The 24,075-nt window shown below is 42.7% G+C and overlaps 2 protein-coding genes across 7 annotated transcripts in view; one reads left to right on the top strand and one right to left on the bottom strand.

The window, feature by feature from the left end:
• Window positions 1-3,605: 3,605 nt before the first annotated feature.
• Window positions 3,606-6,765, bottom strand: LOC117041286 (toll-like receptor 13). Its single transcript, XM_033139903.1, has one exon. The coding sequence runs from the start codon at window positions 6,476-6,478 to the stop codon at window positions 3,611-3,613; it is 2,868 nt and encodes a 955-aa protein (XP_032995794.1). The 5' UTR covers window positions 6,479-6,765; the 3' UTR covers window positions 3,606-3,610.
• A 515-nt stretch (window positions 6,766-7,280) lies between these two features.
• ARHGEF37 (Rho guanine nucleotide exchange factor 37) overlaps window positions 7,281-24,075 on the top strand; it is a 44,123-nt gene continuing 27,328 nt past the window's right edge. For 2 of the 6 annotated variants that reach the window (XM_033139895.1, XM_033139894.1), the window contains exon 1: window positions 23,429-23,558. In XM_033139895.1, coding sequence (XP_032995786.1) covers window positions 23,459-23,558 — 100 coding nt within the window. In that variant the 5' untranslated portion in view covers window positions 23,429-23,458. Of the gene's footprint in view, window positions 7,572-9,398; window positions 9,430-21,552; window positions 21,600-22,101; window positions 22,211-23,428; window positions 23,559-24,075 lie in introns of those variants that run through there. The other 4 variants (XM_033139899.1, XM_033139898.1, XM_033139900.1 and 1 more) reach the window with 4 other exon arrangements.

The raw sequence follows: 24,075 nt of genomic DNA, 5'->3' as shown, positions 1-24,075 counted from the left end.
TCTTCACTGCAGTGTGTGCCCCCCCAAGAACCTACCCTCTGGAACAGCTTTTGGGGACTTGCAAGGAAAGGAGAGGAAGGGGGAATCCTGTTGCATGAGCAGAACCCTGCTCACACAGCATTCACTACAACCCAGTATTTTTTAGGACGAGTGCCTTTCTGCTGTACTGGGTTGGTGTTCATAAAACCCTTTAAAATGCAGCAATACATCAAAAATGGGGTGAACCAAAGCAACTTTGTTGCCTGTGCCAAAGTTAGAACACTTCCTTTGGATGTATGCTTGCGTTTTCTTTCCTGTGAAGGATGTGCATTTCCCATCACACACACTGGAGCACATCGCTCCTCTTGCAGCAAAACCAGGTAGTCTACCTGAACCAATGCTCTTGTGTCCTAGGTTGCATACTGTACATTACGTCTGCTCAGTGCTTTTTTCCTTTAAAAAAATGTTTAGGGGTACTCTCATTCCATCTGAGACTCAGGGAACACCGTGACAGGAAATGCCGCCATTGGGGGTAGCAACGGAACTGACATTTCAACATGCTAGAGAAGAAACTTTTTTTTATTTTATTTTTTTAGTTTCTTCTCTGGTTAGATTCACAAACTGTTTAGGGGTATGCGTACCCCTGCGTACCCCCCCCCCCAAAAAAAACACTGTCTCTGCTTAGCCCAGCACCAAGAGCCTCCCAGCTGCTGCCTTGCTATGGCCACCAAATTGTACAGCATCTCTGCTCGGATTTCTAAGTTTCACATTTTTGAGCTGGCATAATAGGGTGAGATAATTCTCAGTGCCACTGCAGGAACCTTAAAAAACAACACCATGCACATGCCTTTGCATGTGGGACCTTGTGTTTCCCATGCTGCTTGCAGCTGGGTAGTTCTCTATAAAATTAGCTCTGGGTGACTGGATTCACAGACTTTGCAGGATATTGCTTTCAGGACACCCATTCTGTGCTAGCGTCCGCAAACAACCTCTCCATTGCCCCCTCCCCCTTGCCATGCCATTATGTCAGCACTCTGCCCTTTATACAAGGGCACAGCCCCTGCTAATAGCTTCAATTCTGAAGTACCGGTAGATCTGTGGCTTTCCTGTGACCTTGGCTGGTGCATTACTACAGGAGACAGGAGCTTGTTTATGAGGCTACTTTAGAGCTGCCTGTTGGGCTTTTGGCTGCAGATGAAGAGGAGGGTTTATGCTGTTAGAAGTCAAATGGTACACAGCGAAATGTAGGGACAGAATTCAGAGATAGCTAAATAGTAAATGATGGACTTCTAAATCTGCAGATCTCCATATTTTTCAGTGCAGTCCTGCAGTCGACTAATGTGTACAAAAAGGCAAATGTTTGCACAAGTTCCATATATTAGTGGAAATAACGTTACGTTTAGGGAAATGGCTTGCAAAAAATGTGAATACTAGGCAATATCGCATCCAAAAATGTGACCATTAGGAGAAATGCGCACTAGAATGCTGACAAATTTTCATGAGAACGTAAAAATAATAATCTCATACTGTTGTGGAAATGTGGCAGTCGGCTTTAAGATTGGAAAAAATGAAAAACAGAGAGAATCTAAAACTGTGTTTGAATGTCCTGCCCTTTGGTGATTTCTAGGATTCCCTCACGCCTGTCAGTTGTAGTGCACGTTGTGCCAGAGATTCCCATTTTGGTGTGTTCCACAGTATGGGAGTCACGTCTTTAAGGAAACAGACAAAGAGGCTCGAAACTTTTAAAATGCAACACAATATAAACATAAAGCATTACACAGAAATGAAAGTGGTAAAAGTTAATATGAAAAAGCAAAATCATTCAGCAGCAGGAGTTGTTATTTATTACCTGCCCTTCCCCCAGCAGGTCCCAGGGTGGGTTGCAACAATTTAAAATTCAATATTAAAAAGAGTTGAAACAAATTACAGATAAAGGAATAGGGTAGGTGCTGAAAACACATATCTCAAGTGTCAGAGGCCAAGGTAAAGCAGTGCATCTTCAGCATAGATAGTTTCCAAACTATATAATGACTGTGCCAGATTCACCTATGTGGGAAGCAGGAGTGCCAACTTGAACAAAATATGGTGGGGGGGGGGAGAGGTAAGCCCCACCCCGCATAATCAGTCACATGATGGGCCACACCCACACCATTTGAATGGCAATGCCCATCAACTTTGGGGGGTGGCCCCCTCAAATATTTTATGGGGGGCTGAAGGGACCTTGGCCCCTAGGAGTTGGTTCCTATGGTGCGAGGGGAATTCCATAGAAGTGTGCAATCAGCTTGAATTTATCCCCAAAGCACCTTGGAATAAGTGCTCTGTAGTGCATATGGTTCAACTAGACCTATTTTCTGCCTCCAGAAACAACAGATTATATGCAATATATCTACCCCAAATAAGCAGAAAGCAGCATGAGATTTTTACCCCTCTCTCATCCCTGCTGATTAGGAATTATTGTTAGGTCCAAATAGGTAGCTTTTATGACTCTCAGCCAAAGTTTCTTTTCCCAATCAATATTGCCACCCCCCCTTGTTTTGGAAGACCCCAGAGCATAGGTTTGGTCGCCTAACCATTTGCCCTTGAGATGTTTTACCTTTCTACCCCCACTTGCATCTTTTGTATCACAATTACATCTAGGTGTTCCTTTTTTCAGGATTGCTTCTACTCTAGAGCGCTTCATGATGGATCCCATGCAGTTATACTTAAAGCAGGCAGCACTCTAGCCATAGCGGGGGGGGGGGGATGGCACTTATCTGAGATGACAAGAGGGGGGAAGGAGAACATGGCAGTATGCTTGAGAATTAATTGCACGGCACGTTCATCTCTCAACAGAAGAGAACAACAAGAACAACAACAGCAGACTTTGGTAAATAAAGGTGCATGCAGCCAAATATTTTGGAAGATATAACTTTAGTAAAAGGTTTATAAAAAGCTGAAGTATATGCCCTTCTGTATATCATAATGCCGTACAGGAACAGAAAGGATTTTGTTAATTTTATTTTGGCATTGTCATGCTGGCTGGCAATGTGATTCTTTTGTAACTCAAGTCCCCATTTTATTCTACTTTCAATCTTTCGTGAGTATCTGTGGGTGGGTCTCCATTTAGAGCAAAATATGGTCTAGGAACATATGGTACAATGGCAGTTTAGGAGTGTCATTGTTTCAATATTATTTACCCACCACCTACAGTCGCCAGACTATTGCTACACATGTCCTTTCCTCGCCTGCCCACCCAGAGATGTGGAGGTTTACTCAGAAGTAAGTCCTCCAAACTACATGGGAGTAAGACCATTGAATATACAGTAGTGGCAATTGCTTCTTAGTAAGTATGCATAGGATCAGATTGCAAGTTTGGATTTGCAGGAATCTAGTATCCTGCTCAAACCATTCCCCCCCCCCACTGAATGTTATGCTCTCCAACTATATTTTTTCCACATTTATTATTCCATGAAAAAAAAAGGTTTCATCGCAACTGGCCCTGTGAAACATACCTGATGGGGACAGAATGGTGGCTATCAGTGCCAGTGGCTATTGTTGTGATCTGTTTGTAATGCCACTGTAGAAAGTGTTATGTCGCATGAGGCATAATATACATAGAAGGCATTTCCCCCCCCCCCCCCGAATACTTCCTTTAAGGCACTTCATCCGGAGCAAATCTAGGCAAAATGGGGTGATCCTCTTCTTTTCCTTCACCTGTCTTCATAGCCATATTGAGCTTTTGCCAAAACAATGCAACCTTCTTCTCATCCTGGGGCCATTTGAGATATGTCTTTTTCCTAATAAGTTTTCTCATTCTGTGGTAGGGTGATAAGTATTCGCTGGGAATGTCCTCCAGAAAAATGAGAATCAGGACATCCTTGTGTTCATCAAAAAGGCGAAAGCTGGCCACCTGGATCTCCTTGGAGCACCACTCACTTTCCAGGTAGTGGCGACTTATGATACAAATGGTTTTCCTGCTCGCGTAGATGTTGTTTACAATATTTTCCAGGATGGACCGTCCTGGCTCAAAGTCTCGGTGATGAAGACAGAGCTTCCAATGATACTGGTTTTCTAGCACTGGCAGGAGGTCGTTTATCACCCACTCTTCATTGTGTGTGTTGTAAGAAAGGAAAGCGTCGTAAGCATAACCCATGACTCGCTCCTTCCTTTTTTCCCTCTTGTCAATGAAGTACGCAAGTAGTAGGTAGTAACTGTAGATCATATGCAACCTCCACTGATAAATGAAGCAGACGAGCATCAGTAAAATTGCTGCAGATGTGTTTGTGATATACAGGATAAACCCATAGTCAATGATGCAGGAAGACGTCTCAAAGGTCCACAATTTCTGCCCCTTTTGTGCTGAAGGGGAAGCACAGGTGTACTGGTAGAAATGGAGTACCTGTGTTTTAGGATCCTTTAGTGACCAGTTGAGGAACATTTCATTGCTACAGGAACAGGCAAATGTATTTTGCCTGAGATCTAGAAAAAGAAGGGCAGGCAAAGCTCTTATTTGTTCTTTTGTGATAACGTCTATTTGGTTTCCAGCTCCTCTGAAAAGAGTTAACTTGGAAAGGTTGCCATGGGAAACAATGTTGAGTGAATTTAGTCCGTTTTTATTGAGGTGCAGTTCCCTCAGGTTTGGTACAGGCCAGAAGAGCATATTGCTAACATTGTTAAGAGAATTATCACTCAAATCAAGCTCTTCAAGCGTAGGGGTGTATTGAAAAGTCTTGGGATCCAAAAAAGATATTGCCAAGTTGCCTGCATGGATTTGCACAATGGACTCCAGTCCTTGTAAGAAGTTAACTGGAAAATTTTCAAGTCCGTTATGACGTTGGCTGTTTATATTAAATTTGTTTAAGGACTTCAGCAGTTTAAAGGGAGGATTGGCAAGCATTTTGGAGGACTTGTAACTGATATAATTGTTAAAAAGGTCTAGGTCTACTAAAGAGCTTAAACCTTGAAATAGCCCTTCCTGGAACGTGTCTTTGGTGATCTTGTTGCTACCAAGAACAAGGCTCTGCAGGTTACGCAAACCTATAAAGGCACCAGGTTCTATAGCAGCAATCTGATTGTCTGCCAGGTTAAGAACCAGCAGAGAAGTAAGATTCTTAAAAACGTCTTTTGTTATCGAATCCAGTTTATTTTGCCTTAGTATCAGGGTTTCCAGATTCTTTAAGCTTCCTGGGAAAGGTTCATTGATTTCTGTTAAAATATTTATTTCAAGATTCAGTTCTTGCAAGCTGTGCAGGTCACTGAAGATATTTGAATGGACACGAGAGATACGGTTTCCAGTGGCATAGAGACTCTTCAAATTATTTAGATGGGCAAAGTCATCTGGAAGAATTCTATAGATCTTGTTAAAACTAAGATCCAGGCATTCTAATGATGCTATGTTAGAGGTAGCATTTGGCACCATAGTGAACTTGTTGTTTGCCAAAGAAAGAATTTTCAAAGAATGCAAGGACTGAAACAGTGTCATTGGCAGCACTTTCAGCTTGTTAAATGCCATATTCAGATGCCTTAAATGTGTGCAGTTTTCAAAGGCTCCTTCATTAACACTTGTGAACGAATTGTGCTGTAAGTTAAGAGTCTCAACAGTTCCATGCTTTAGACATACCTGCTCTATAAGTCCATCTGACTCATTCAGGTGTAACTGGTTTAGGTGGATAGCCTCTAGCCAGGTGCAGTTCATCATTTGGATCACCTCTGAGATAGCTGATGGTTTCATAGCTATACCTCCTAAAAATAATGTCTTTAAGCCTTTTAAGAAGCAAGGGTCTTGTATCAACCATATAATGGAGATGTTAGGGATAGAGAAGGATAAATCAAGTGAAGAAAGGCTTTGTAAAACTGAAGTTGTAACATCAATGAGAGAAATTGGGTTATGAGATACATCCAATTCACGAAGCTGCTCAGGTACACTAATGATCTGTTCGGTTGAGAAATTCTGCAGACCATTGTCTTTGATGTGCAGTTCCTTCAAGGATTCCACTTTAAACACAGCATGCATAGCATTCATGGTATACAATCTGTTTGAAGATAAATCAATTACCTTTAATTTCTCCAAATGGGCAAAGGCGTAAGGTTCAATCTTGAGTATTTGATTGTTGCCAAGCATCAAGACCGTGAGATTTGTAAGCCCATCAAACATGGAGCTGGAGAGAAGAGTCAGACGGTTTGCAGTGAGGTTCAAGAGCTCCAGGTAGCTTGTGTGCATGAAAGCACCTCCTTCGATGTGTTCTATTTTGTTCTGAGATATGTTCAGAACTTGAAGGTGACTCAAGTTTCTGAAGTCAGTCCTCCCCAGACTTCTAATTTTATTCTCAGACAAGTCCAAAGCATCAACTTTGCCAGGTAGGTGGGTTGGGACATTTTCCAGGTTCCTGTTGTAGCACAGAACTTTTGTTTTGTTCCCCGAGATTTCATGCACCTCACATTTCTCAAATGAGTAAGGTGTCACCCTTTGGTCTTGGCTGAATAAAAGGAGCAGTGTTGATACAAGCCTCAGAGAAAACATCCTCCTTGTCGTGTAACTGCTCCCAGTGAGTTTGAGAGCAAAATGGGTTAATTGACGCTGTGAAATATGTGCATTGCTGCATTGGAAATTCAGCTACTTACAAAATGAGAAGAAATGTTCCAAATGCGGAACATGAAAGTGCTGGCTCATTGGAGATGTGTACAGGAAGAAAACGGAATTGGTATGACTAACTAGTTTCCACGCCTTACTATAATTCAGTAGAAGCATGTACAACTGAATCATAGAATCATAGAGTTGGAAGGGACCACGAGGATCATCTAGTCCAACCCCCTGCAGTGCAGGAATCTTTTGCCCAAGGTGGGGTTGAAACCCACAACCCTGACATTCAGAGTCTCATGTTCTAACAATTGTTGTTGTTTTCTTGTTTGCTGGTAAAGGTAAAGGTAAAGGGACCCCTGACCATTAGGTCCAGTCGCAGACGACTCTGGGATTGCGGCGCTCATCTTGCTTTATTGGCCGAGGGAGCCGGCATACAGCTTCCGGGTCATGTGGCCAGCATGACTAAGTCGCTTTATGGCGAACCAGAGCAGCACACGGAAACGCCGTTTACCTTCCCGCCGGAGCGATACCTATTTATCAGTTTTTTTTACACATTTCTTAGTTGCTTGATGCTGTCATATGTAGATGTGTGGTGCAATCCTATGCATGCCTTCTCAAAATCAAGTTCTTGAGTTCAGTGGGACTTACCTCCAAGCAAGTGTGTATAGCATTCTAACCCAAGTGAAACATTTGGTTTAAGGTGCACCTTCTCAGCAAGAACCAATAATTTGTATGGACGGCAGGGACACAGCCTCTTAGGACACACGTAAACATCTTTAAATTGCATCAGCACAGGTGAGGGAATGTTTCCAGCAGAGCTTGTGCTCAAACAGGCTCAGCAAGATTCTCTCTCTCTCCTTCATAATGCCTTCTTTGCAAGCCTTCCATTCCAGACTTTTCAGCCAATCAGGAAAAACAGAGATCAGATACTGCAAATTGAGAGCGACTCCTGGAGACTGACCTCTTAGCAAACGTGGAGCAAAACATGGATGGTTAAACAGTGAAGATAACAGAAAAGAAGAGCACAACTAAGGTAAGCATCTGCCTGTATTTGTGTTTTCAAAGCTTTGGCTGTAAATAAAATGCTCCAAAGGCACTTCCAGACTGATGCTTTTTTTGGGGTGGGATTCAGTCACATACCAGCAAACTGAGGCTGTGTAGTAAAGTCTGACTGGGAGCTTTTGCACAACAAACCCGTTTTCCCCTAAAGATGGGAGTTTTTGAAATAAGGAAAGTGATGGGAAGATGCACTCAAAAGTGTGGGATGGCGTCATCTAATTTCCCTGCAAACAAATCAGAATGAATGCTCAATAAGCAGGTTATCTGGAATTGACCCAAATTTGTGACATGTAGTGATAGAAATATTGACAGCTACACAAATTAGAGGTAGGGGTGAAATAATGTGTGTCAGGATCCGAGTTGAAGACAGAGATGTTCTATTAGTTCATTGCATTTCTTAAAACCTATATAGATGATCATTGAAGTTTGCCCCAACCACATTTTACCTTTTGCAGAATAGTCCTCTACGGTTGATTCAACACCAGTGGTGTATCATCCAGACATAAGGCCATGTTCTGTATTCTGCAAAATGTTTTTGACACCATTATTGGTGGGTTTGTTCTGCTTCAGATTGTTCTGTGATACTTTTGTGATGTTATCACACTGTTGCTGTGTGAAGCGGCTATTGTACAACAAAACTGGGACGAAAATAAGCCAAAACTTTTGTAGTACAGGACTTCAACAGGAAGTTATGGGATATGTACTGGCTGGAAATGAAGCAGTGTGACTTCCCTAAAACATTTGAACATGCAAGTAGTATGTAAAAACAGGATTGCCTCATGAATGCACTTTAAAAAGGACTTGGGCCCATAACAGTTGAGGCAAGGGAGGCAGCCTTGTTGTGGTGGAAGAATGTATGCTTCAAGCAAAGGATGAGTAGATGCTCCCCACCCCCCACCCCCCAGAGTCGGGCGTGTGGAGCTGCCGGAACACTTCCCATTTGCACACCCTGAAACAAGACCAAAGAAGAGGGGTGCCTCCAGACTATCAAACTTTTGCAGGAGGGATTCAAGTGCATACTGGAACTAGGTTTGCACATTTAAAGTGAATTAAAGTGCTCTGTCTCCCTAGCACAACAAATCCACTTTTCAAAAGAGCTGGGTTTTGTTTGTTTTTTGCCGTTTGGAAAGTGGAGAGGAAATACATTGAAAAGTGTGGGATGAACTGATGGCAAATAAGACATGTAAACACCCCACTGCACATGTGAATGAGGACAAGTGCAGGATGGATGTTCATTGTAATATCACCACGCTTTAAGCAAATTGGAACGGATGCTCAATAAAGGTTGGCTATAATCTAACCACCACTCCATGTTACCTTTGTGCAAGTAAATCAGGATGAAGCTCAGTAAATAGGTTGGCTGGAGGTGGCATTAAAGCAAAATGCTGCTGAAGGGGGGAGCCTAGCCTTCCTGGTGCTCCCAACTTGTTTCATTTTTAATAGGTTACATGAGCATTCACCGTCTTAGGCGGCATGGTGAGAGAGCATTTAGGCTCCAAAGACTAAAGATGTTCAACCATCACTTGAAAAAACAAAAAACAAAAACCTTTCAACGTTAATGAGCACAGCTGGGTAGTTATGCCACCTATTTCTGCCAATGTCACTGCAAAAGAAATAGGCAATGAACTGGCTCAGCCACATACCATACAGCAGTCACTATCCAAACACATCAGCTGGGGAGGTGACAAGACACAAGATGTTGCCAGTTGAACAATGGGAAAATGTGGTATATTTCCAAGAGAAGCATTACTTTCAGGGACTATCTAATTTTAATGTATAAAATAATTACCTGAATCTTTGCAGCAAATGAGTGAGAATGCTTCATGTGCAAGGTAAGCATTAAATTGGCACTGGCCTAGGGAATGGTCTGACGGCACGGGGTGCCGTTCTTCTGCCACTGAAACTCAGCTGTCTGGGTGCAGTGGCAGGCAGGGACAAAGCATTTCACAGCGGGGATGATGGTGAAGTTTCCAAGAGTGCTATTTGCTGATTTCTTGCATATCAAATAAACAACATCGGAAGCTGCCTCCTATCAAGACAGACCGTTGGTACATCAGTCACAGTACTTCCTAAACTAACTGGTGGAGACTGTGGTTTAAGGCAGGGGTTTTCCCCAGCCCTATCTAGGGACACCAGGGTTTGAACATGGGAAATTTTGGTTTGTTTGTTTAATTATTTTACAAAGTTGCTATTGTACTTCACCAGATCTTAACCTATTACAGTATTTGTAAGAATGGATTCCAAATATCACTGAATTTGTCCATGGCAAGTCTGCGTTTATATGTTAGTTGTTCGTATGTTGCGAGTTTTTATAAGTCTTCCATCCAATCGTAGAAGGGAGCCACGTTTATATTTTTCCGATTCACCAGTATTGGTCTTTTTCCTGTGGTAAGGGCATGAAGAGCCCATTTGTATTGTCCTTTTGTAAGGTTCCATGTTCAAGGTATATAATTCAAGAGGATATTTTGCTCTGTAAATGTAAGGTTGTTCCGTACAGTTCTGTTAATAGTTTCAGTTACCTTCTGCCAACAATCTTTCAATATAGAACAATGAAAAAAACGTGTTTTAGAGAAGCATTATCCCGATTACATATCCAGCAGTTAGATACCTTAGATGGCCCTTTTTTAAACAACTGTAATGGGGTCCAGTATATTCTAAATAGTATTTTTTGTTGTATGAGCCTCAATTTAAGGTCCAAATACACCCTTGTTATATCAGTTAAAACAGTTTCCCACTGTGTGGTTGAAAATGAGATCTCTAGTTCTTTATTCCAATTCTTTTGTGTGCAATATAAGATTTTCTCAGGAAGAAGCTCACCAGACAAGCTGACCAGAGGAGGAGGAGGAGCTTTCGTGAGTGTGCATGGCTAAGTATTACACTGCTGCTTTTGTTCTGAAAAATTCCAAAAACCCCTTTATTATGACTATCCAAAAGTAGTGAGCAAGCTTTTGAGTACAACATACGGTAAGTCTTGGAGTTGGATGTAAGTGGTATAGGGAGGATAGAGTGGTGAGTGAAAGGTTGCCTTGGTACTGAAGCCATACTGTCTGCTTTGGTCAAAAGTTCATTTTTTTTGTTTTTAGAAGAGGCATGACTATGGAGGTTGTCAGGAAGGATGCCTGCACTTTAGGATTTTCTCACTATGCTACTGCCTACAGGGGTGATCACTTGGAAACCATACTGCTCCTACTGTGAGCACTCTGGAGTCAGAACAGAGTATAAATCTAATACATAATTATTATTTTTTAAAGTGGTAAAGCTATTACAAGTGGAGGAAGAATGTGAGATGCCAGATATGTGCAAATGTCTGTCCTGACCAAGGGAGATGAATGTTGTTAGAAAGTTAGTACTTCTTTAAAGAAGTACCAACTTTTGCACAAAGAAACATGGAGGTGGAACAGTAATCAGGGGCAGGACTTGGGATAAGGCATGGGCTGCACAAGCAATTTGCTGAGCTTCAGCTATATACAGTATCATGCAATTGTTTGCTGATGCAGAGTGCAAACATACCTCAACTGTCACGCAAAATGTAAGGAGTGCTGTTGTAGAGATCAAAGTACAAGGGTGAACGCTTGTCAGTTTGGAGACAGCAGCAACTTTTGGCAGATATCATTGAATGATCTATGTACGGTGCTACATTTCCTTATTTACTTGCAAACAAGTGTCCTGCAAATAAGCCAAGCGGGTTGGATTTGTTCCTTTCTTTACAGTAAATTTGCTTTACCCAACACATCCAAAGTACTTACAGGGTATACACCAATCCGTGCCTCACATATAGAATAGCGTGTGCCATTCTTTTGAAGATCTCCATAAAAGTATTGAAATAGTTCACATCCTGTGGTATCTTTATTCCACCCTACCAGAAAGCACCAGCAATCTTCTAGATAATCTGAGTATTTACATCCTATAATCTTTCTTGGATAGCTTCAAAAATTGTTCTCTGCTTTCCTGATGTTGTTATATATGTTGAGCAATGTGAATGATATTGTGCCATTTGCAATTAAGCACCATTCTTTCTAGCAGTGGCTGGAAGCAAGTGATTCAACAGGCGTGGTTGTTGAGTAGTGAGTGGGTAGCATAGAAACCCCATTATGCTTTTTCCTTTGTGCATTCACCACAGAAAGCCGTGGAAAGTGTTGAAAGGAAGAAAGTGTCTTTGGGGCACAAATCAACACACTAGTGGGACAGGAAGTGAGATGGCATGGTGGGGACTGTGTAAAGCCCCAAATCAAAAAGTAAGGAATTTTATTAAAGAGACAGGAATCATGTTTACACATTTTAGCTGACAATATCCAACTTTGTACTTAGCATTATTATCCTGGCTTTTAAATACAAAAAGATCATCATATGCAACAAGGAAATGTTGCATGCGTGGAATACTGCTGTGTTGAAATCTGTTCATCATATTTATATGATACTGCACTTTGGTTTAGTGGTTAAAGCGTGTTGCTACACCTAGGGTTAATTGATGGAATATTTGAGTCATCATTTTCCACATGCCCAGCTCTAGCTGTTTTACAGTTTAGAGTGTTTTCATGAACAAAAAGGAGCAGTGGAGTTGTTGTTTTGGATGTGCAAAGGATACCTGTTATTACTGTCAAAGAATGCAAACTCTCAAGTTTGGCAGAAGGAATTTATTTTTCTTTTCTTTTTTTTGCAAAACTTTATGAAGTTGAGAGAAAGAGGGGAAAGCTCATTCTCAATAGAATATTATTTCTTCTGTCAAAATACAGGTATAAGCTGTTTGGATAACCACACACAGACAGAGAGAGAAATCTACCAATATACTACATGCCCTACCGCAGAGCCTCATTTTTTCCATTTACTACTACTACTATTACTACTACTACTACTACTACTACTACTAAAGTTGTTACCAGGTGAGCCTCCCTAGGGAGGGCATGCCATACACAGGGTACCACAACTGAAAAGGCCCCATCTGTAGTCAACACACACCTAAATTCAAATGGTGAGGGGATCCAGAGGAGAGCCCTCAGATGAATTAAGTCCTCTTCATGAGAAGACCCTCCCCGACATCAGTGAGGGCAGAGCAAGCCACAAAGAGACAAGAGGCGCAGCAGGACTTTGTTTAGGCTGCTCAGCCTCCCCACATAACAGCTGGCACGCGGGTAGCACAGCAACAGCAGCCATTTTCCCACTTGTCCTCCAGCGTCTAGCTGGCCCCGAGCTTTAATTCGGGTTGTGAATGTTTATGAATACAGTGTTTTGGGCATGGATTGAAGAGGCTGTGGCAGAGAGGGTATTTAGAGGTTGCTCCCCACTTTACGCAATTTCACTTATGTGTGTGGGGCCCCAGAACTTAATGCTTGTATATCCAATTCTCCATTTCATGAAGAATGAAGGATACTTTAAAAAGCAATGTCCTCTATCCAACCAGGTTTAGATTGGAACCAGGGTTGTGAAGATGAAAGCCTCTGCATCTTTTTACCACTGTATCTTAACTGTCCAGTCTAGGAATCTTTTAGGGCTTTGTCTGTGGCTTAAACTGATGTCGTAATATGAAAGCATGAATTAAAAGAAGGAAGGCGTTTAACAATAGAAGCACCTGCATCCTTTGCAATGCACAGTTGGCAGTAAGAAGGGGAAGAAAAATAGCAAAGTAATACTTTCATTGTTTAGCATCTTTTAAAGGACTTGATTAAGAGGATGCTGAGAGCTCAGCGGAAGTTGCTAAAGAACAGAATTCTTGCTTTAAATAATGAGAGAGAAGCAAAACTTTCAAATGAAAAGGGAAGTGGGGAAAAGATTTATGCTTCCAGGTATTAATCATCAAGCTCTGCCTATAATTCCCAGGCTTTTTGCTCATCATTAAACTCAGACTGGTTCTAATTTAACTGGACAGGCTGTCTTACTGCCTAATAATGCAAGGCTCCATGGACCTTTCCAGGTGATAATCATTTTGCAGTGCAATGAATGTGCACTTGTTACAGCGCATATAAAAATGTCTTTCCCCCAACTAGCACCTGAGTTGTGGGGGAAATCAGGGTTTCCCAGCACTGAAACTGCTTTGCTTAAGAAACAGCATTTTTCACCCCAGCAAGTGCATCTACTGTGACAAATGTTACACTGATGTTGCAGACTGCTTGTGCGTGGTGTTTATACCATCACAGACAGTAAGCAGTATTTAATGCCCCTCATCTATGCCTGTGCCATCTCGTTTTCTTTTTCTATTAAAAAAAGGAATTCGAAAAAGAACTTTAAACGCCAGTTACTATTTCTGCTGACAATACAATCCTATGCCTTATCTACACAACTCATTTGACTCAGGAGTCAGTCAGAATAAAACACCAAGAACAGATTATCTCAGATTTTACATATTAAGAGACATGGAGCAACATCACTCCCTGTAACCATAGACTTGTGAGCATTCAAATGCATAGGTCGGGCCTGCAAAGCAAAGGGATAAAAGGCCCTTGACTGGAGTGGAGAGACCAGCTGTGGATTTTACATACAGATCTGCCTATTGGTCTATGGAATAAGCTTGTTTATTATTCTCACTTGAATGGCACTTCCTTCCTCTCCGCCCCACCCTCCCGCTCTGGATCTGGCTTAAGGAGAAAAGCTGGTCAGCAACTTTGCCCGGATTTTCACTTTTGGGAATATTGCAACCCTGACTGTGGGAGGGGTGGAGGTTCAAGCCTCTGGAACTTGTGGCAGTAAGCATCAGTTGCTGTATTGCTACACACTGAGCCATGGAAGGATCTGATAGACAAGGTGCTGTGGGCTCTTCAAGGGAGCATGATCACCATGCATTAAGGTTTAGCGGTAATGTTTCCATGATGTCATCATGCATTCCTGCATGGGTAATTTGGGGGCAGTGTGCAGTGTTGTGATTGGTAGGTAATGGCGCAGTTGCCAGGGATGCTGTGGGAGTGACTCTCAGCGTTGCTGCATTATCTTATGTTCATACAGTATTGACATTGTTTGCTATTTTTGGCTGCGTTAGCCAACATGGTGAGAGGCCAGGATTGTTTTCTATGTCCTCCTCCACCATCCTTCTAGATGTGAGACTGATTAAGGATAACCTTGGGGAAACTGCAGGGAGTAAAATAAATGGAAGGGACTGGATTGGGAGAGGAAGCTAATGGGAAAAAAGAGAGGCAGTGCTCTGTTCAGGAAGCAACAACCCATTGCAGTTACTGGCAACCATTAAGAGATGGTTTCCTATCACCCTGATTAGCTGCATTTAAACTGCTCAATTGAGACCCTTCAAAGGATCAAGAGATGAAGGTTAATAGCAACCATTTCTGCCCCAGGAGAGAACAATTAGGTTTTCAGTGAAGATTTTCCATTCTTTTATAAAGTTCAAATGGGAGGAGAGATGTAGGACAGAGGATGCATTAGGACTAGATCGAATTGTGTGGGTGGTGGTGAAATTAGAGGGAAGGTTGCATAAAATTCTGAAAGATAATGTTTTGCTGAGTGCAGGCCTGATCACCAAAGAGACCTTTATCCTATATTAAATGGGCAGACATCAGAACAGCCAAGCCTATTACAGGCTCCCAGCGCATAAATACACCTTTTGGAACTAAAAGGCTGACATTTAATATGTTCTGCTCACCTCAGGTCCCCTATGCTGATATTCATTGACTTCTCTCCCCCCCCCATACTGTTTCTGCTGTGACCCGCACAATTAAGGTGGTTAGAGAGGCAGTACCACATGACACAGATTTCCCCCTTGTCTTTCAGTAATTTTTTAATCTATGGAATGAGTGATAATTGTTAGCTATAACAGTGACTCTGTGTATAGAACCTTTATTGTGCATTAAGTAATATTCATTGAAACAGAACAGTTATGTATATTTCTCAATTAGGGTTCTGCACGCATTCAAAATTCAGAGGCAGGTGTGAAAGCTTGTTATGGCTAAGTCAATAGATTAACCATTCTGCAGCCGAGGCCATAAGCCAGCTTCCTCAGGTGTAAGTCCCACTGAGTTCTGAGGTGCTTACTCACAAGTGTGCATAGGACAGCATTTGAAAGCGGGGAGCCCCCAGATGTTGTCAGCTCCAGTCAGCATGGTGAGGAATAATGCGAGTTGCAGTCCAGCCACATCTGGAGAGCCACAGGTTAGTTGCCAAAATTGAAAGCTTTAGCTAAATAGTAGGTGGAGAACATTTGTTGGGGCTGAAAGTTAAAGGAAAACTTTGCTTCTCAAACTACCGGTATTTTGGTTTGGATGGGGCACTGTAACAGGAAAAAGTAAGCTGCCCTTTCCCCCCAATAATGAATGGTAGAGTTTGCTTATTAAAATAAGAACAAGAAAATTGTAGAGTTGCAAGGGACCCAAGGGCAGGGGCGTCCCGGGCACCGCCCTGCTAGGGGTGACACTTTGGGCGGTGGCCCCGCCCCCGGGCTTTTTTTTTTTTAAGGCTATTTTTGGTGCTGGAGGTGTGAAAAAGAAATTGGGTCATATAAGCATATGTGGTGGACCTGTTCAGCAATAAATAATTATTGGAACCAGATTTATGAAGAAATTAAAAAATTAACAAAGATTACATTTAAAAAAAGACCAGAACTGTTCCTCTTAAGCATTCTGCCAGAAGAAATCAAAAAAGAAAAAAGAGTATTATGTATGTATGGCACTACAGCGGCAAAAATGCTAGTGGCTTAAAATTGGAAAAGTAAGGTCGTACCAACTGTAGCCGATTGGCAAAATTTAATGCTAGAATACTTACAGTTAGCCAAAACAACGGGTAAATTAAGAGGACAGATGACTCAGGAGGTCTGGAGAGAATGGGGGATATTTAAAGATTATCTATTGGAAAGTGGTTTAAACGGAATCCTAGTAGCAGATCTAGATTGAATCTTAATAAATGAATGGAGATCATGAGAAGAAAATATGAGTAATAAATGAGAATTATAACTGTACGTTATGTTAATGATAATAGAACAAGTAATACAAAGAGGATAATTGGAAGTTTAGAGAATGAATGATTTTAAGTGATGTAAGAAGATATGTAAGGTATGTGTGAATAAGAGTGTGTATGTAATGTTTGAAGGTATATATGCAATGTATGTATGTAATTATGTTTGATAATGTTTGATGATGTTTTCTTTTTGTTATGTTTTTAAACAATAAAGATATATAGATTTAAAAAAAGGCTATTTTTGGTGCTGCCAGGGTGGAGCCGCAGGGGCCACCAGCGAGGCGGGGTGTCACCCCCCTCGCCTCGCTGGCTGCCCCTGCGGCTCCGCCCCGGCAGCGCCGAAAATAGCCCCCGCCCTCCAGCGGCTTTTCGCGCTGCTGGCTGGCTTGCGGAGCCGGGGCAAGGAGAGAGGCGCGGGCCAGCAAGGAGGGGTGACACCCCTCTTCGCTGACCCGCCCCTCTCTCTGCCCCGACTTGCGCTCCCCTGAGGGGGCCCGAGTGGCAGCTTCGGGAGTCTCTGCGGGGCTGGAGAGACTCCTGAAGCCGCTGCCTGGCACCTCTTTGTGCTGTGGTCCCGGCTTCGGGACTCTCTGCAGCCCGCAGAGACTCCCGAAGCCCCGGCCCGGCATCCCTGGCATTTAGAGGTTGATATCAACCACCATCTAAATGAACAAGGAATCATAGGGTATTTCAGCTGCAGCTGTGTGCCCTTGTTATCTATCTTATTGGTTTCATAAGCAGATACATTTCTGCAAATTCCATGGATCAGAAATCAGAAATGATGAATGAAATGGGTTCTGGGCTCAGAATCACTTCTGACTATCAAGTGCTTATGTCAAAAAATCCAAAAAGCTTTCTCTTGCAAGTAAAGTAGTCTAGCATTGTATGTGCAACATAGGGGAAATGGACTTGAATGAAATTGTGACACAAAGTATCAGGTGAATTGGATCTCTGTTTCAACTCACTTGAACATACACAATATGTATCACCATTCTTCCTAGGTGGTATTAAAACCCGTCTGAAAGTAAAGGGGAAATGGAAGTGTTATATCCTGCACCACTTTAATAACTCCACATCTGTGGCAAAAATGACCTAACCATTGGTGTGTGTGTTATAGGCAACTGATTTTTGCCCCTTCTTCCTGCTTACCTTTGGTTTTGGTTTTATTCCTGAATCAGAACATGGGCTTGATAACAGATTGAATTTCCAGTCTCATAAAATTTGAGTGCATTGGAAATTGAGTACAGCAAGTGACCAAAGCCCCATGTGGTGGCATGGTATTCCATCATTAGGATGATGACACCAAATGAACATTAAATAGAATATCATCGAAGAGATGTTAAGACCCTGCTTACCTTGTCTGGGTACAGTGTGCTAATGACCTCACTGCTGTGATTAGTTACTGTTCTTCTATCACACTTCACATGTACTCATCTCTATGTGAGGGAGGTCATTTTAAACAATAGTTTTCAGAGCAATCATTTTGCAAGCCAAGCATCTCAAGATCTTGATGTTCTTTCAAATCGTTGGTTATTTTACCATTAGATCACGTGCACCATAACAGTCTGAACAGCATGATTTACAGGAGTAGAAGCAATTTAATGGAGACAAACAGATAGAATTGCTAAGATTCATCCCTGTAACCTCTTTAAGTACCACATTTTAAACATTTGCTGAGTTGGGTGTGCATGAAATACTACATGCTCCCCTTGAAGCTTATATGGAAATAGTCTGAAACAAAACCATTGCTTTGTGCATAGTGCTGCAGGACTAAGGAGATCAGTGAGAGGTATTAAGAATGTCAGTGCTAGATAAATTTAAAGAAAAATAATAAGATAATGTGTTAATGCTTTTGGAAAGCTCAAGAGCGTTTGAAATAACAGGAACAATCTCAGTAAAACTATAAAGGGAAAATATTCATTTGGTGTTGAGCCCAGTAATGCTAGGTTGATGAGAAAATGGGACAAAAAGATTGATCACAGAGATGGGCTAGTTGAGGAACATATTAGGGGTGAGGTGACCAGATGGCACAAGCTATGAAATTAAATGGAAGGCCTGAGAATTCGAGGGAGGATCAATAAATAACTCAACAAAGAGGACTACATTGATCTGGCCTCATAATGAGAATGGAGTGTCAAAAGACCGCAGATATGAGTTTTTAGATTGCATTGTGTATTAATAAATGGAAAAGGCAAAGACCAAGAAATATGTAGATTCTTGTGACTAAGGAGGCTTGCAAGTAAAATTGGAAGGCAAGCAAAAGCCGTGAATATTATGACATTATATGGCTGTTCCTAGTGTAATTGCTGGATGGCTGAATAGGATAGATAGCGGTGGGTGGTGATTAAAGAGGCAAAAAGTAACTTCAGCTGACCTGGAGGAAAAAGTGACAGTGATAGATTAGACTTTCTGAGGAAATAGTGCAAGCCTCGTAAGTTGGAAGGTTTAAAATGAGAGTCTTACCCAGCATACGGCCTGCATACTGTAAACAAGGTCTCTTTCGAGCCCAAGAACATGCAATAAGAAAATAGCCCTGTGGGGCAACCTACATTCATATCCTGGCTATCCTAACTTACCTGTACTGACTATCCTGAGGTTTTTTGACCCAACTCTAGAGCCTCCTTCAATTGCTGGGCACTGTCAACCTTTGTAACCCGACCTGCCCTTCTCTTGGTTCTTTTATGTGACAAACAATTCTAGTATCATACCAGAGGTTAAATGACCCAATCATTATATCTATTCCTATGTTCAGTTAGATTTGTCTACTGAGCATTCATTCAAGGATCTGTTGGCTAAAAACAGGTACACTTGGAATCTAATCACCAGTGGAGGAGGCAATGCCTTGGATGGGGAGGAGATGGCTGTACTATTCCTGCATGGAACATGGGAAGCTGCCTTATATTGAGTCAGACCATTGGCTGAGTAGTGTCTATACAATGACTGGCAGTGGTCCTCCAGAATTTCAGGCAGGGTGTCTCCCACCTAACCCTATCTGGAGATGCCAGGGATTGAACCTGGGATGCTCTGCTGTGGAGCCACCTACCCCAGCTGATGAGGGTCATAACTACAAGCATTTTGCAATCCTGTATGGGCTCGTCCACACTTCTGCAGTTTTCTGCTTGTTCCATGCTTTCTAGGCATGGGTCTTAGCAGTTTGGCCTTTCCCTCACTGCTTTCCCCTGGAAAACCTGCTCTTTCGTGCTGAATCGGAACAAACAGCAATCCACAGAAAACCTGAGTGCCATTTGTTCCAATTCAGCACTAATGATTGGGTTTTCTGGGGTTGTGGTGGGCAGTGGGGCAAATGGAGATGTGGATAGATCCAATCTTTCTGCTTTTTTAGATGTGGAAGTCATTATGCCATGCTCGCAGAGCAGACATTTTATGGCTAGCACCGACTGAACATTCTCAAAGTTCTAAATGTGCCTACTGGTGGGAAACGGTTGGCGATTTGTGCTTTAAAGTATGCCCTCCTGGTTGCCCAGTCCCCTTTTCAGCCCTTGGCTGTGTGTGTGTGTGTGTGTGTGTGTGTGTGTGTTTGTGTTTGTTTGTGTGTCCTGTTGACAGTGCTCCAGTGTCTCCTTCTGGGCCTGTTTTGGGATTTCCTCAGCAAATCTAATTTTTAATCTGCAGGCCTCCATTTGCATCATCCCAGTGTACAAGTCTGCATCTAGTGCTAGAACTTTTAAAACATCAACATGTTCTTATAAATTGCCTTTCTGTAGAAACCTTTGCTTAAAGCATTTCATCAGAATAAAATAAGCAAGCAGAAGTAACAGCACAGCTGAAAACCAACAGCCTAAAAAGTAAAACAGCTACCATACAGTAAAGGATGGTGTCAGGCTAGCAAATCCCACCCCTTAAAAACATGCAAGCTAAACTTTGTTAAATGTTGTCGACATTAGATTTGTTAGCAAACAGGAAGACAAATTTGGGAAGAAGATGCAAGGCAAACATGCTGAAGCCAGTGAATTGTAACAGATTCTGCTGATCTGACTGGTAGAACTGGGGGATATGCCGTTATGCCATTCCTTCTTCTCAACCTTCCCAGGTCACCTTGAGGAAACCTACCTAGCAGAACAGCCACACACACTATCGCAAAACCACCGAGAGAGCCAGCTAGGCCACAAGAAAGCCATGCCATCAAATCTGAGAAGCTTGGCTGGCTGGCTGCTGCTTTTTGGAGTCATCGCCTGTGCCGCCCCCGGCATGATTATAAAGATGTGAAATTTAATAAACATGAATTAAACATTAAACCTCCCTCCTCCGCTGGTACAATTTGTGCGCCTTCCCAATCAAATATGTTTTGATTTGGGGCTATTATGGTGCAAAAACCTGTAATTACCAAATGCTCAGAAATCAGCCTCTAGGGAGAGCTTATGTCCCCACCTGTCAGGCATGGCGGCATGAGTACAGACCGCAGTTTATATACTTTTCGGGGCATCTTTTCTTTTTAAAACGAAGCCTGTTTGCTCATGGCTGTCATAAACCTCCGGACCGTGCTTGTTAATAAGAGTAAATGAAGCTGCCCACAGGACATTGTGCCACTGCGGGAACATGCTGAGGGTTTGCCAGTTCGTAAACAGGCTTTGGGGGAGTGCCTTGGACTGAGAGGTGGCCTACAGCCAAAGCTCAGTCAGCTGAGTTGCTGTTTGTGGCTCTCTGTTCCCCTGCAGGATTTTCCTACTGTGCGTGAAGGTGTTTCTTCTTTCCTGCAGCTGGCCCCCCTGCCAGGCCGCAGGGCCCATTCATTTCCATCTAGCAATCTCTACAGCTGGCCTGCTGCCACCCTGGCAGGGGTTGCCTTGGATGCACATTCTCTTATTTTGGAGCACTGTGAGCGAATACACTCCTCTGACTCCCGCTTGGACTCGCGCACAGCCTGTGTGGCTGCAGTAAACAGAGCAGCGAGAGAATGGCAGTGAGGGAACGGAGCCCGGCCTGGCTCACAGACACTTACTTGCACACAGCTGAGTGGGCCAGCCAGTCCTCTGCACACATACACACAAACAAGCCTGTGCTTCTGCAGCTGGAACGCAGTGGGTTGATCATTAACTCAGAGGCGTCAGCGTGGCAGCTTGAACAAGTCAAGAAGTCCCCGGCTAATTAGCAGGTAAGAATTAAGAGGCAAAAAAAGCCAAGGAGAGCTCGACAGCAAGGGCTTTGCTGATGGAGGAGATGTCCTCCGAAAGGGCAGGGGCCAAGTCCTTGGAATTGTGTGCGTCTCACAAAATCCCGGGCAGCCATTAATCAGGGAGGGCTGTCTCTCCCTGTATGGATGAGGGGAAAGGTTGCATAACCACATTCCAGATCCTGCACATTCACTGACTTCTGCGGGGAAGAGCAGGTGCCTGTCACAGGAGGCGGTAAAGGGGAAAGCTGCTTTTTCCATAGTTTTTAGAGAACCAATATGTTTGCCACTTTTTTTTTTTGCTTTCTGTCAGCATCCCTGAGCATTTAACAACAGCATGGCAAGCAGGGATTCTACAGGTGCGGTTGAGTTGTTGGAAGCATCGTCTGTTTTTAATCTCCCCCTCCCAATTATTAACAGTACAGAAGCCCTGCTTGGGAAAACGAACAACCCAAACTGGGTGGCAGCAGGACTCCTTCAGCAGGTACAGAAAGGGACTATGAATGATGCAAGCTCCTGCCTGCCTGGTTTCTGTGTGGTGTTTGTACATGTTCAGAAAGTCCCTGCTGGGACTGTACCATTTCAGAGTGAAGGTGAGGGGTGGCATGTTTACATACTTTGCAGCCGCATCTGAAAAAATAGTATGTGTGAGAAAAGGCTACATTCAGAGACCCAGACACAGTAGAGTTTTGCAGGCAGGTGAGAGCAGTCAGTCATGGAATTCTCTAAAGTGGCACGTCCCAAAAGAGTCACACCACATGCTTTTTCTGAACATGCGGATAAGTTCTGCTATTGGGCCCAACACAGAGTACTCAGCTTACTGTCATTAATCAGTGCTGTAACTTGTTTGCATTGGGCCTTCTCCCTCATTTTTGCCATATGTTGATTGAGAAATTTGGGAGTTCTATAAAGCAGGCTGTCTCTCAGGTATATGTAGGGCCAGTGATTTGCCCAAAATAACAGACCAGTTCAGCAGGAAAGGTAGCATGAGTTCTTCCGTATTGACTAGCTTTTCATCCACCTCCAGTACTGTCAAAGTTATAGACAGTGTAGAAGCCTTCAGCCAAAGAATGGGCTAGTGAGTTCAGATCAGTAAGTGAAATTCAGCTTCCCAACATTGTTTTGCCTTTTGCTGCCCGCCCTATAGGGTTGCCATGTCACAATGTTCTGTTTTCACTGTCAGAGGCAATAAGCCTCTGAATACCAGTTGCTGTTGTGCTCAGGTCCTGCTTGTGGGCTTTCCATAGCCATCTGGGCCTTTGGCCTGACCCAGCATCACTCTTAATGCTACAGTGACAGTAGAAGCCACAGCTGGATGCAGCAAGGATGCAGTTCTTTGTGTCCAGATTCTGGACCCAACAGCTCCTGTTTCACTGACCCAGAGTCTACCAGAACCATCATTATCTTTTCACTTTCTGTACCTATTGTCTTTACATCAAATGAGAAATTTTGGCCCAGGCCTACTGTTCTCTTCTTGAACCTTCTGTGGAGAGACTGCCATGAATCCTAATTAAAAGAAAAGGCAGTTCTTACAAAAAATTTAAGAGTACAACTCCAGATTCCTACAAAAAAGAAGACCTCATAGTCTCCTCTTCAAAGGTCTCTTTGGCAATCATCAAAATTATACCAGACATTTATGCAACCTGTAAACAAGCTCAAATTCAACTTAATTTTGTCCTTAATTCCACAACTAGATAGTTAAAATTCCTGCAGCATGTTCAAAATTTCCACTGTAATTTTTTTGTTTAGCCCAGAATACTTTGATCTGCTTGATTACCCCGCCCTCTGTTCATTCTTCTTCTTCTTCTTCTTCTTCTTCTTCTTCTTCTTCTTCACACATCATGTGGCCTCCTCAGGCCCAGCATTTGACGATTGCTTCAAAATCAATAGATGTTCCAGGGGAAAACAAACTCTTCCATACTGTGATGAGAGCTGACACAGGTTCAACTGTTGTTTCTCTTGATGATCTTCTTTCAAGGGTCTTGCCTTGTGATTCTGGTTGGAACATTTTGTCCGTGCCAATCTTGCTTTCACTTTGAAACAAGCCTTATAGAGAGTTCAGGGAAGAAGCTATCAGTTTCATTTCCTTCAATTTTCTGCCAGCAGGAAAGAAATAAGACAAAGGGAGGAGGCATGCTTCTTTCAATAAACAAGTGTTCCCCACTCTTTCTGTAACAAATGGCACATATTTTAAAATCAACCTCTTTTACCCTCAGAAATGTATTTCAGAAGGTCTGCTGCAAAGTTTGTAGAACTGAGGGAGGGGCAACCCTTGTATACTGGGGTTAAAATCCTTAGTTGCAAAAATATTACTGGTATATTTTCAGATATTTGGACACATGAGTCTCTTCCACAGACCCAACTGCATATCTTATTTGCTCACATAGCAACAATGACAAAAGGCGCAATCAAATTAAGCAATATCAGACTTGTAGATTTGACAATTCCTAACGCACTA

This window comes from Lacerta agilis, chromosome 2, assembly GCF_009819535.1.
Source record: "Lacerta agilis isolate rLacAgi1 chromosome 2, rLacAgi1.pri, whole genome shotgun sequence".
NCBI classification, from domain to species: Eukaryota; Metazoa; Chordata; class Lepidosauria; order Squamata; family Lacertidae; genus Lacerta; species Lacerta agilis.
This window is presented reverse-complemented; position numbering and strand designations above follow the sequence as displayed.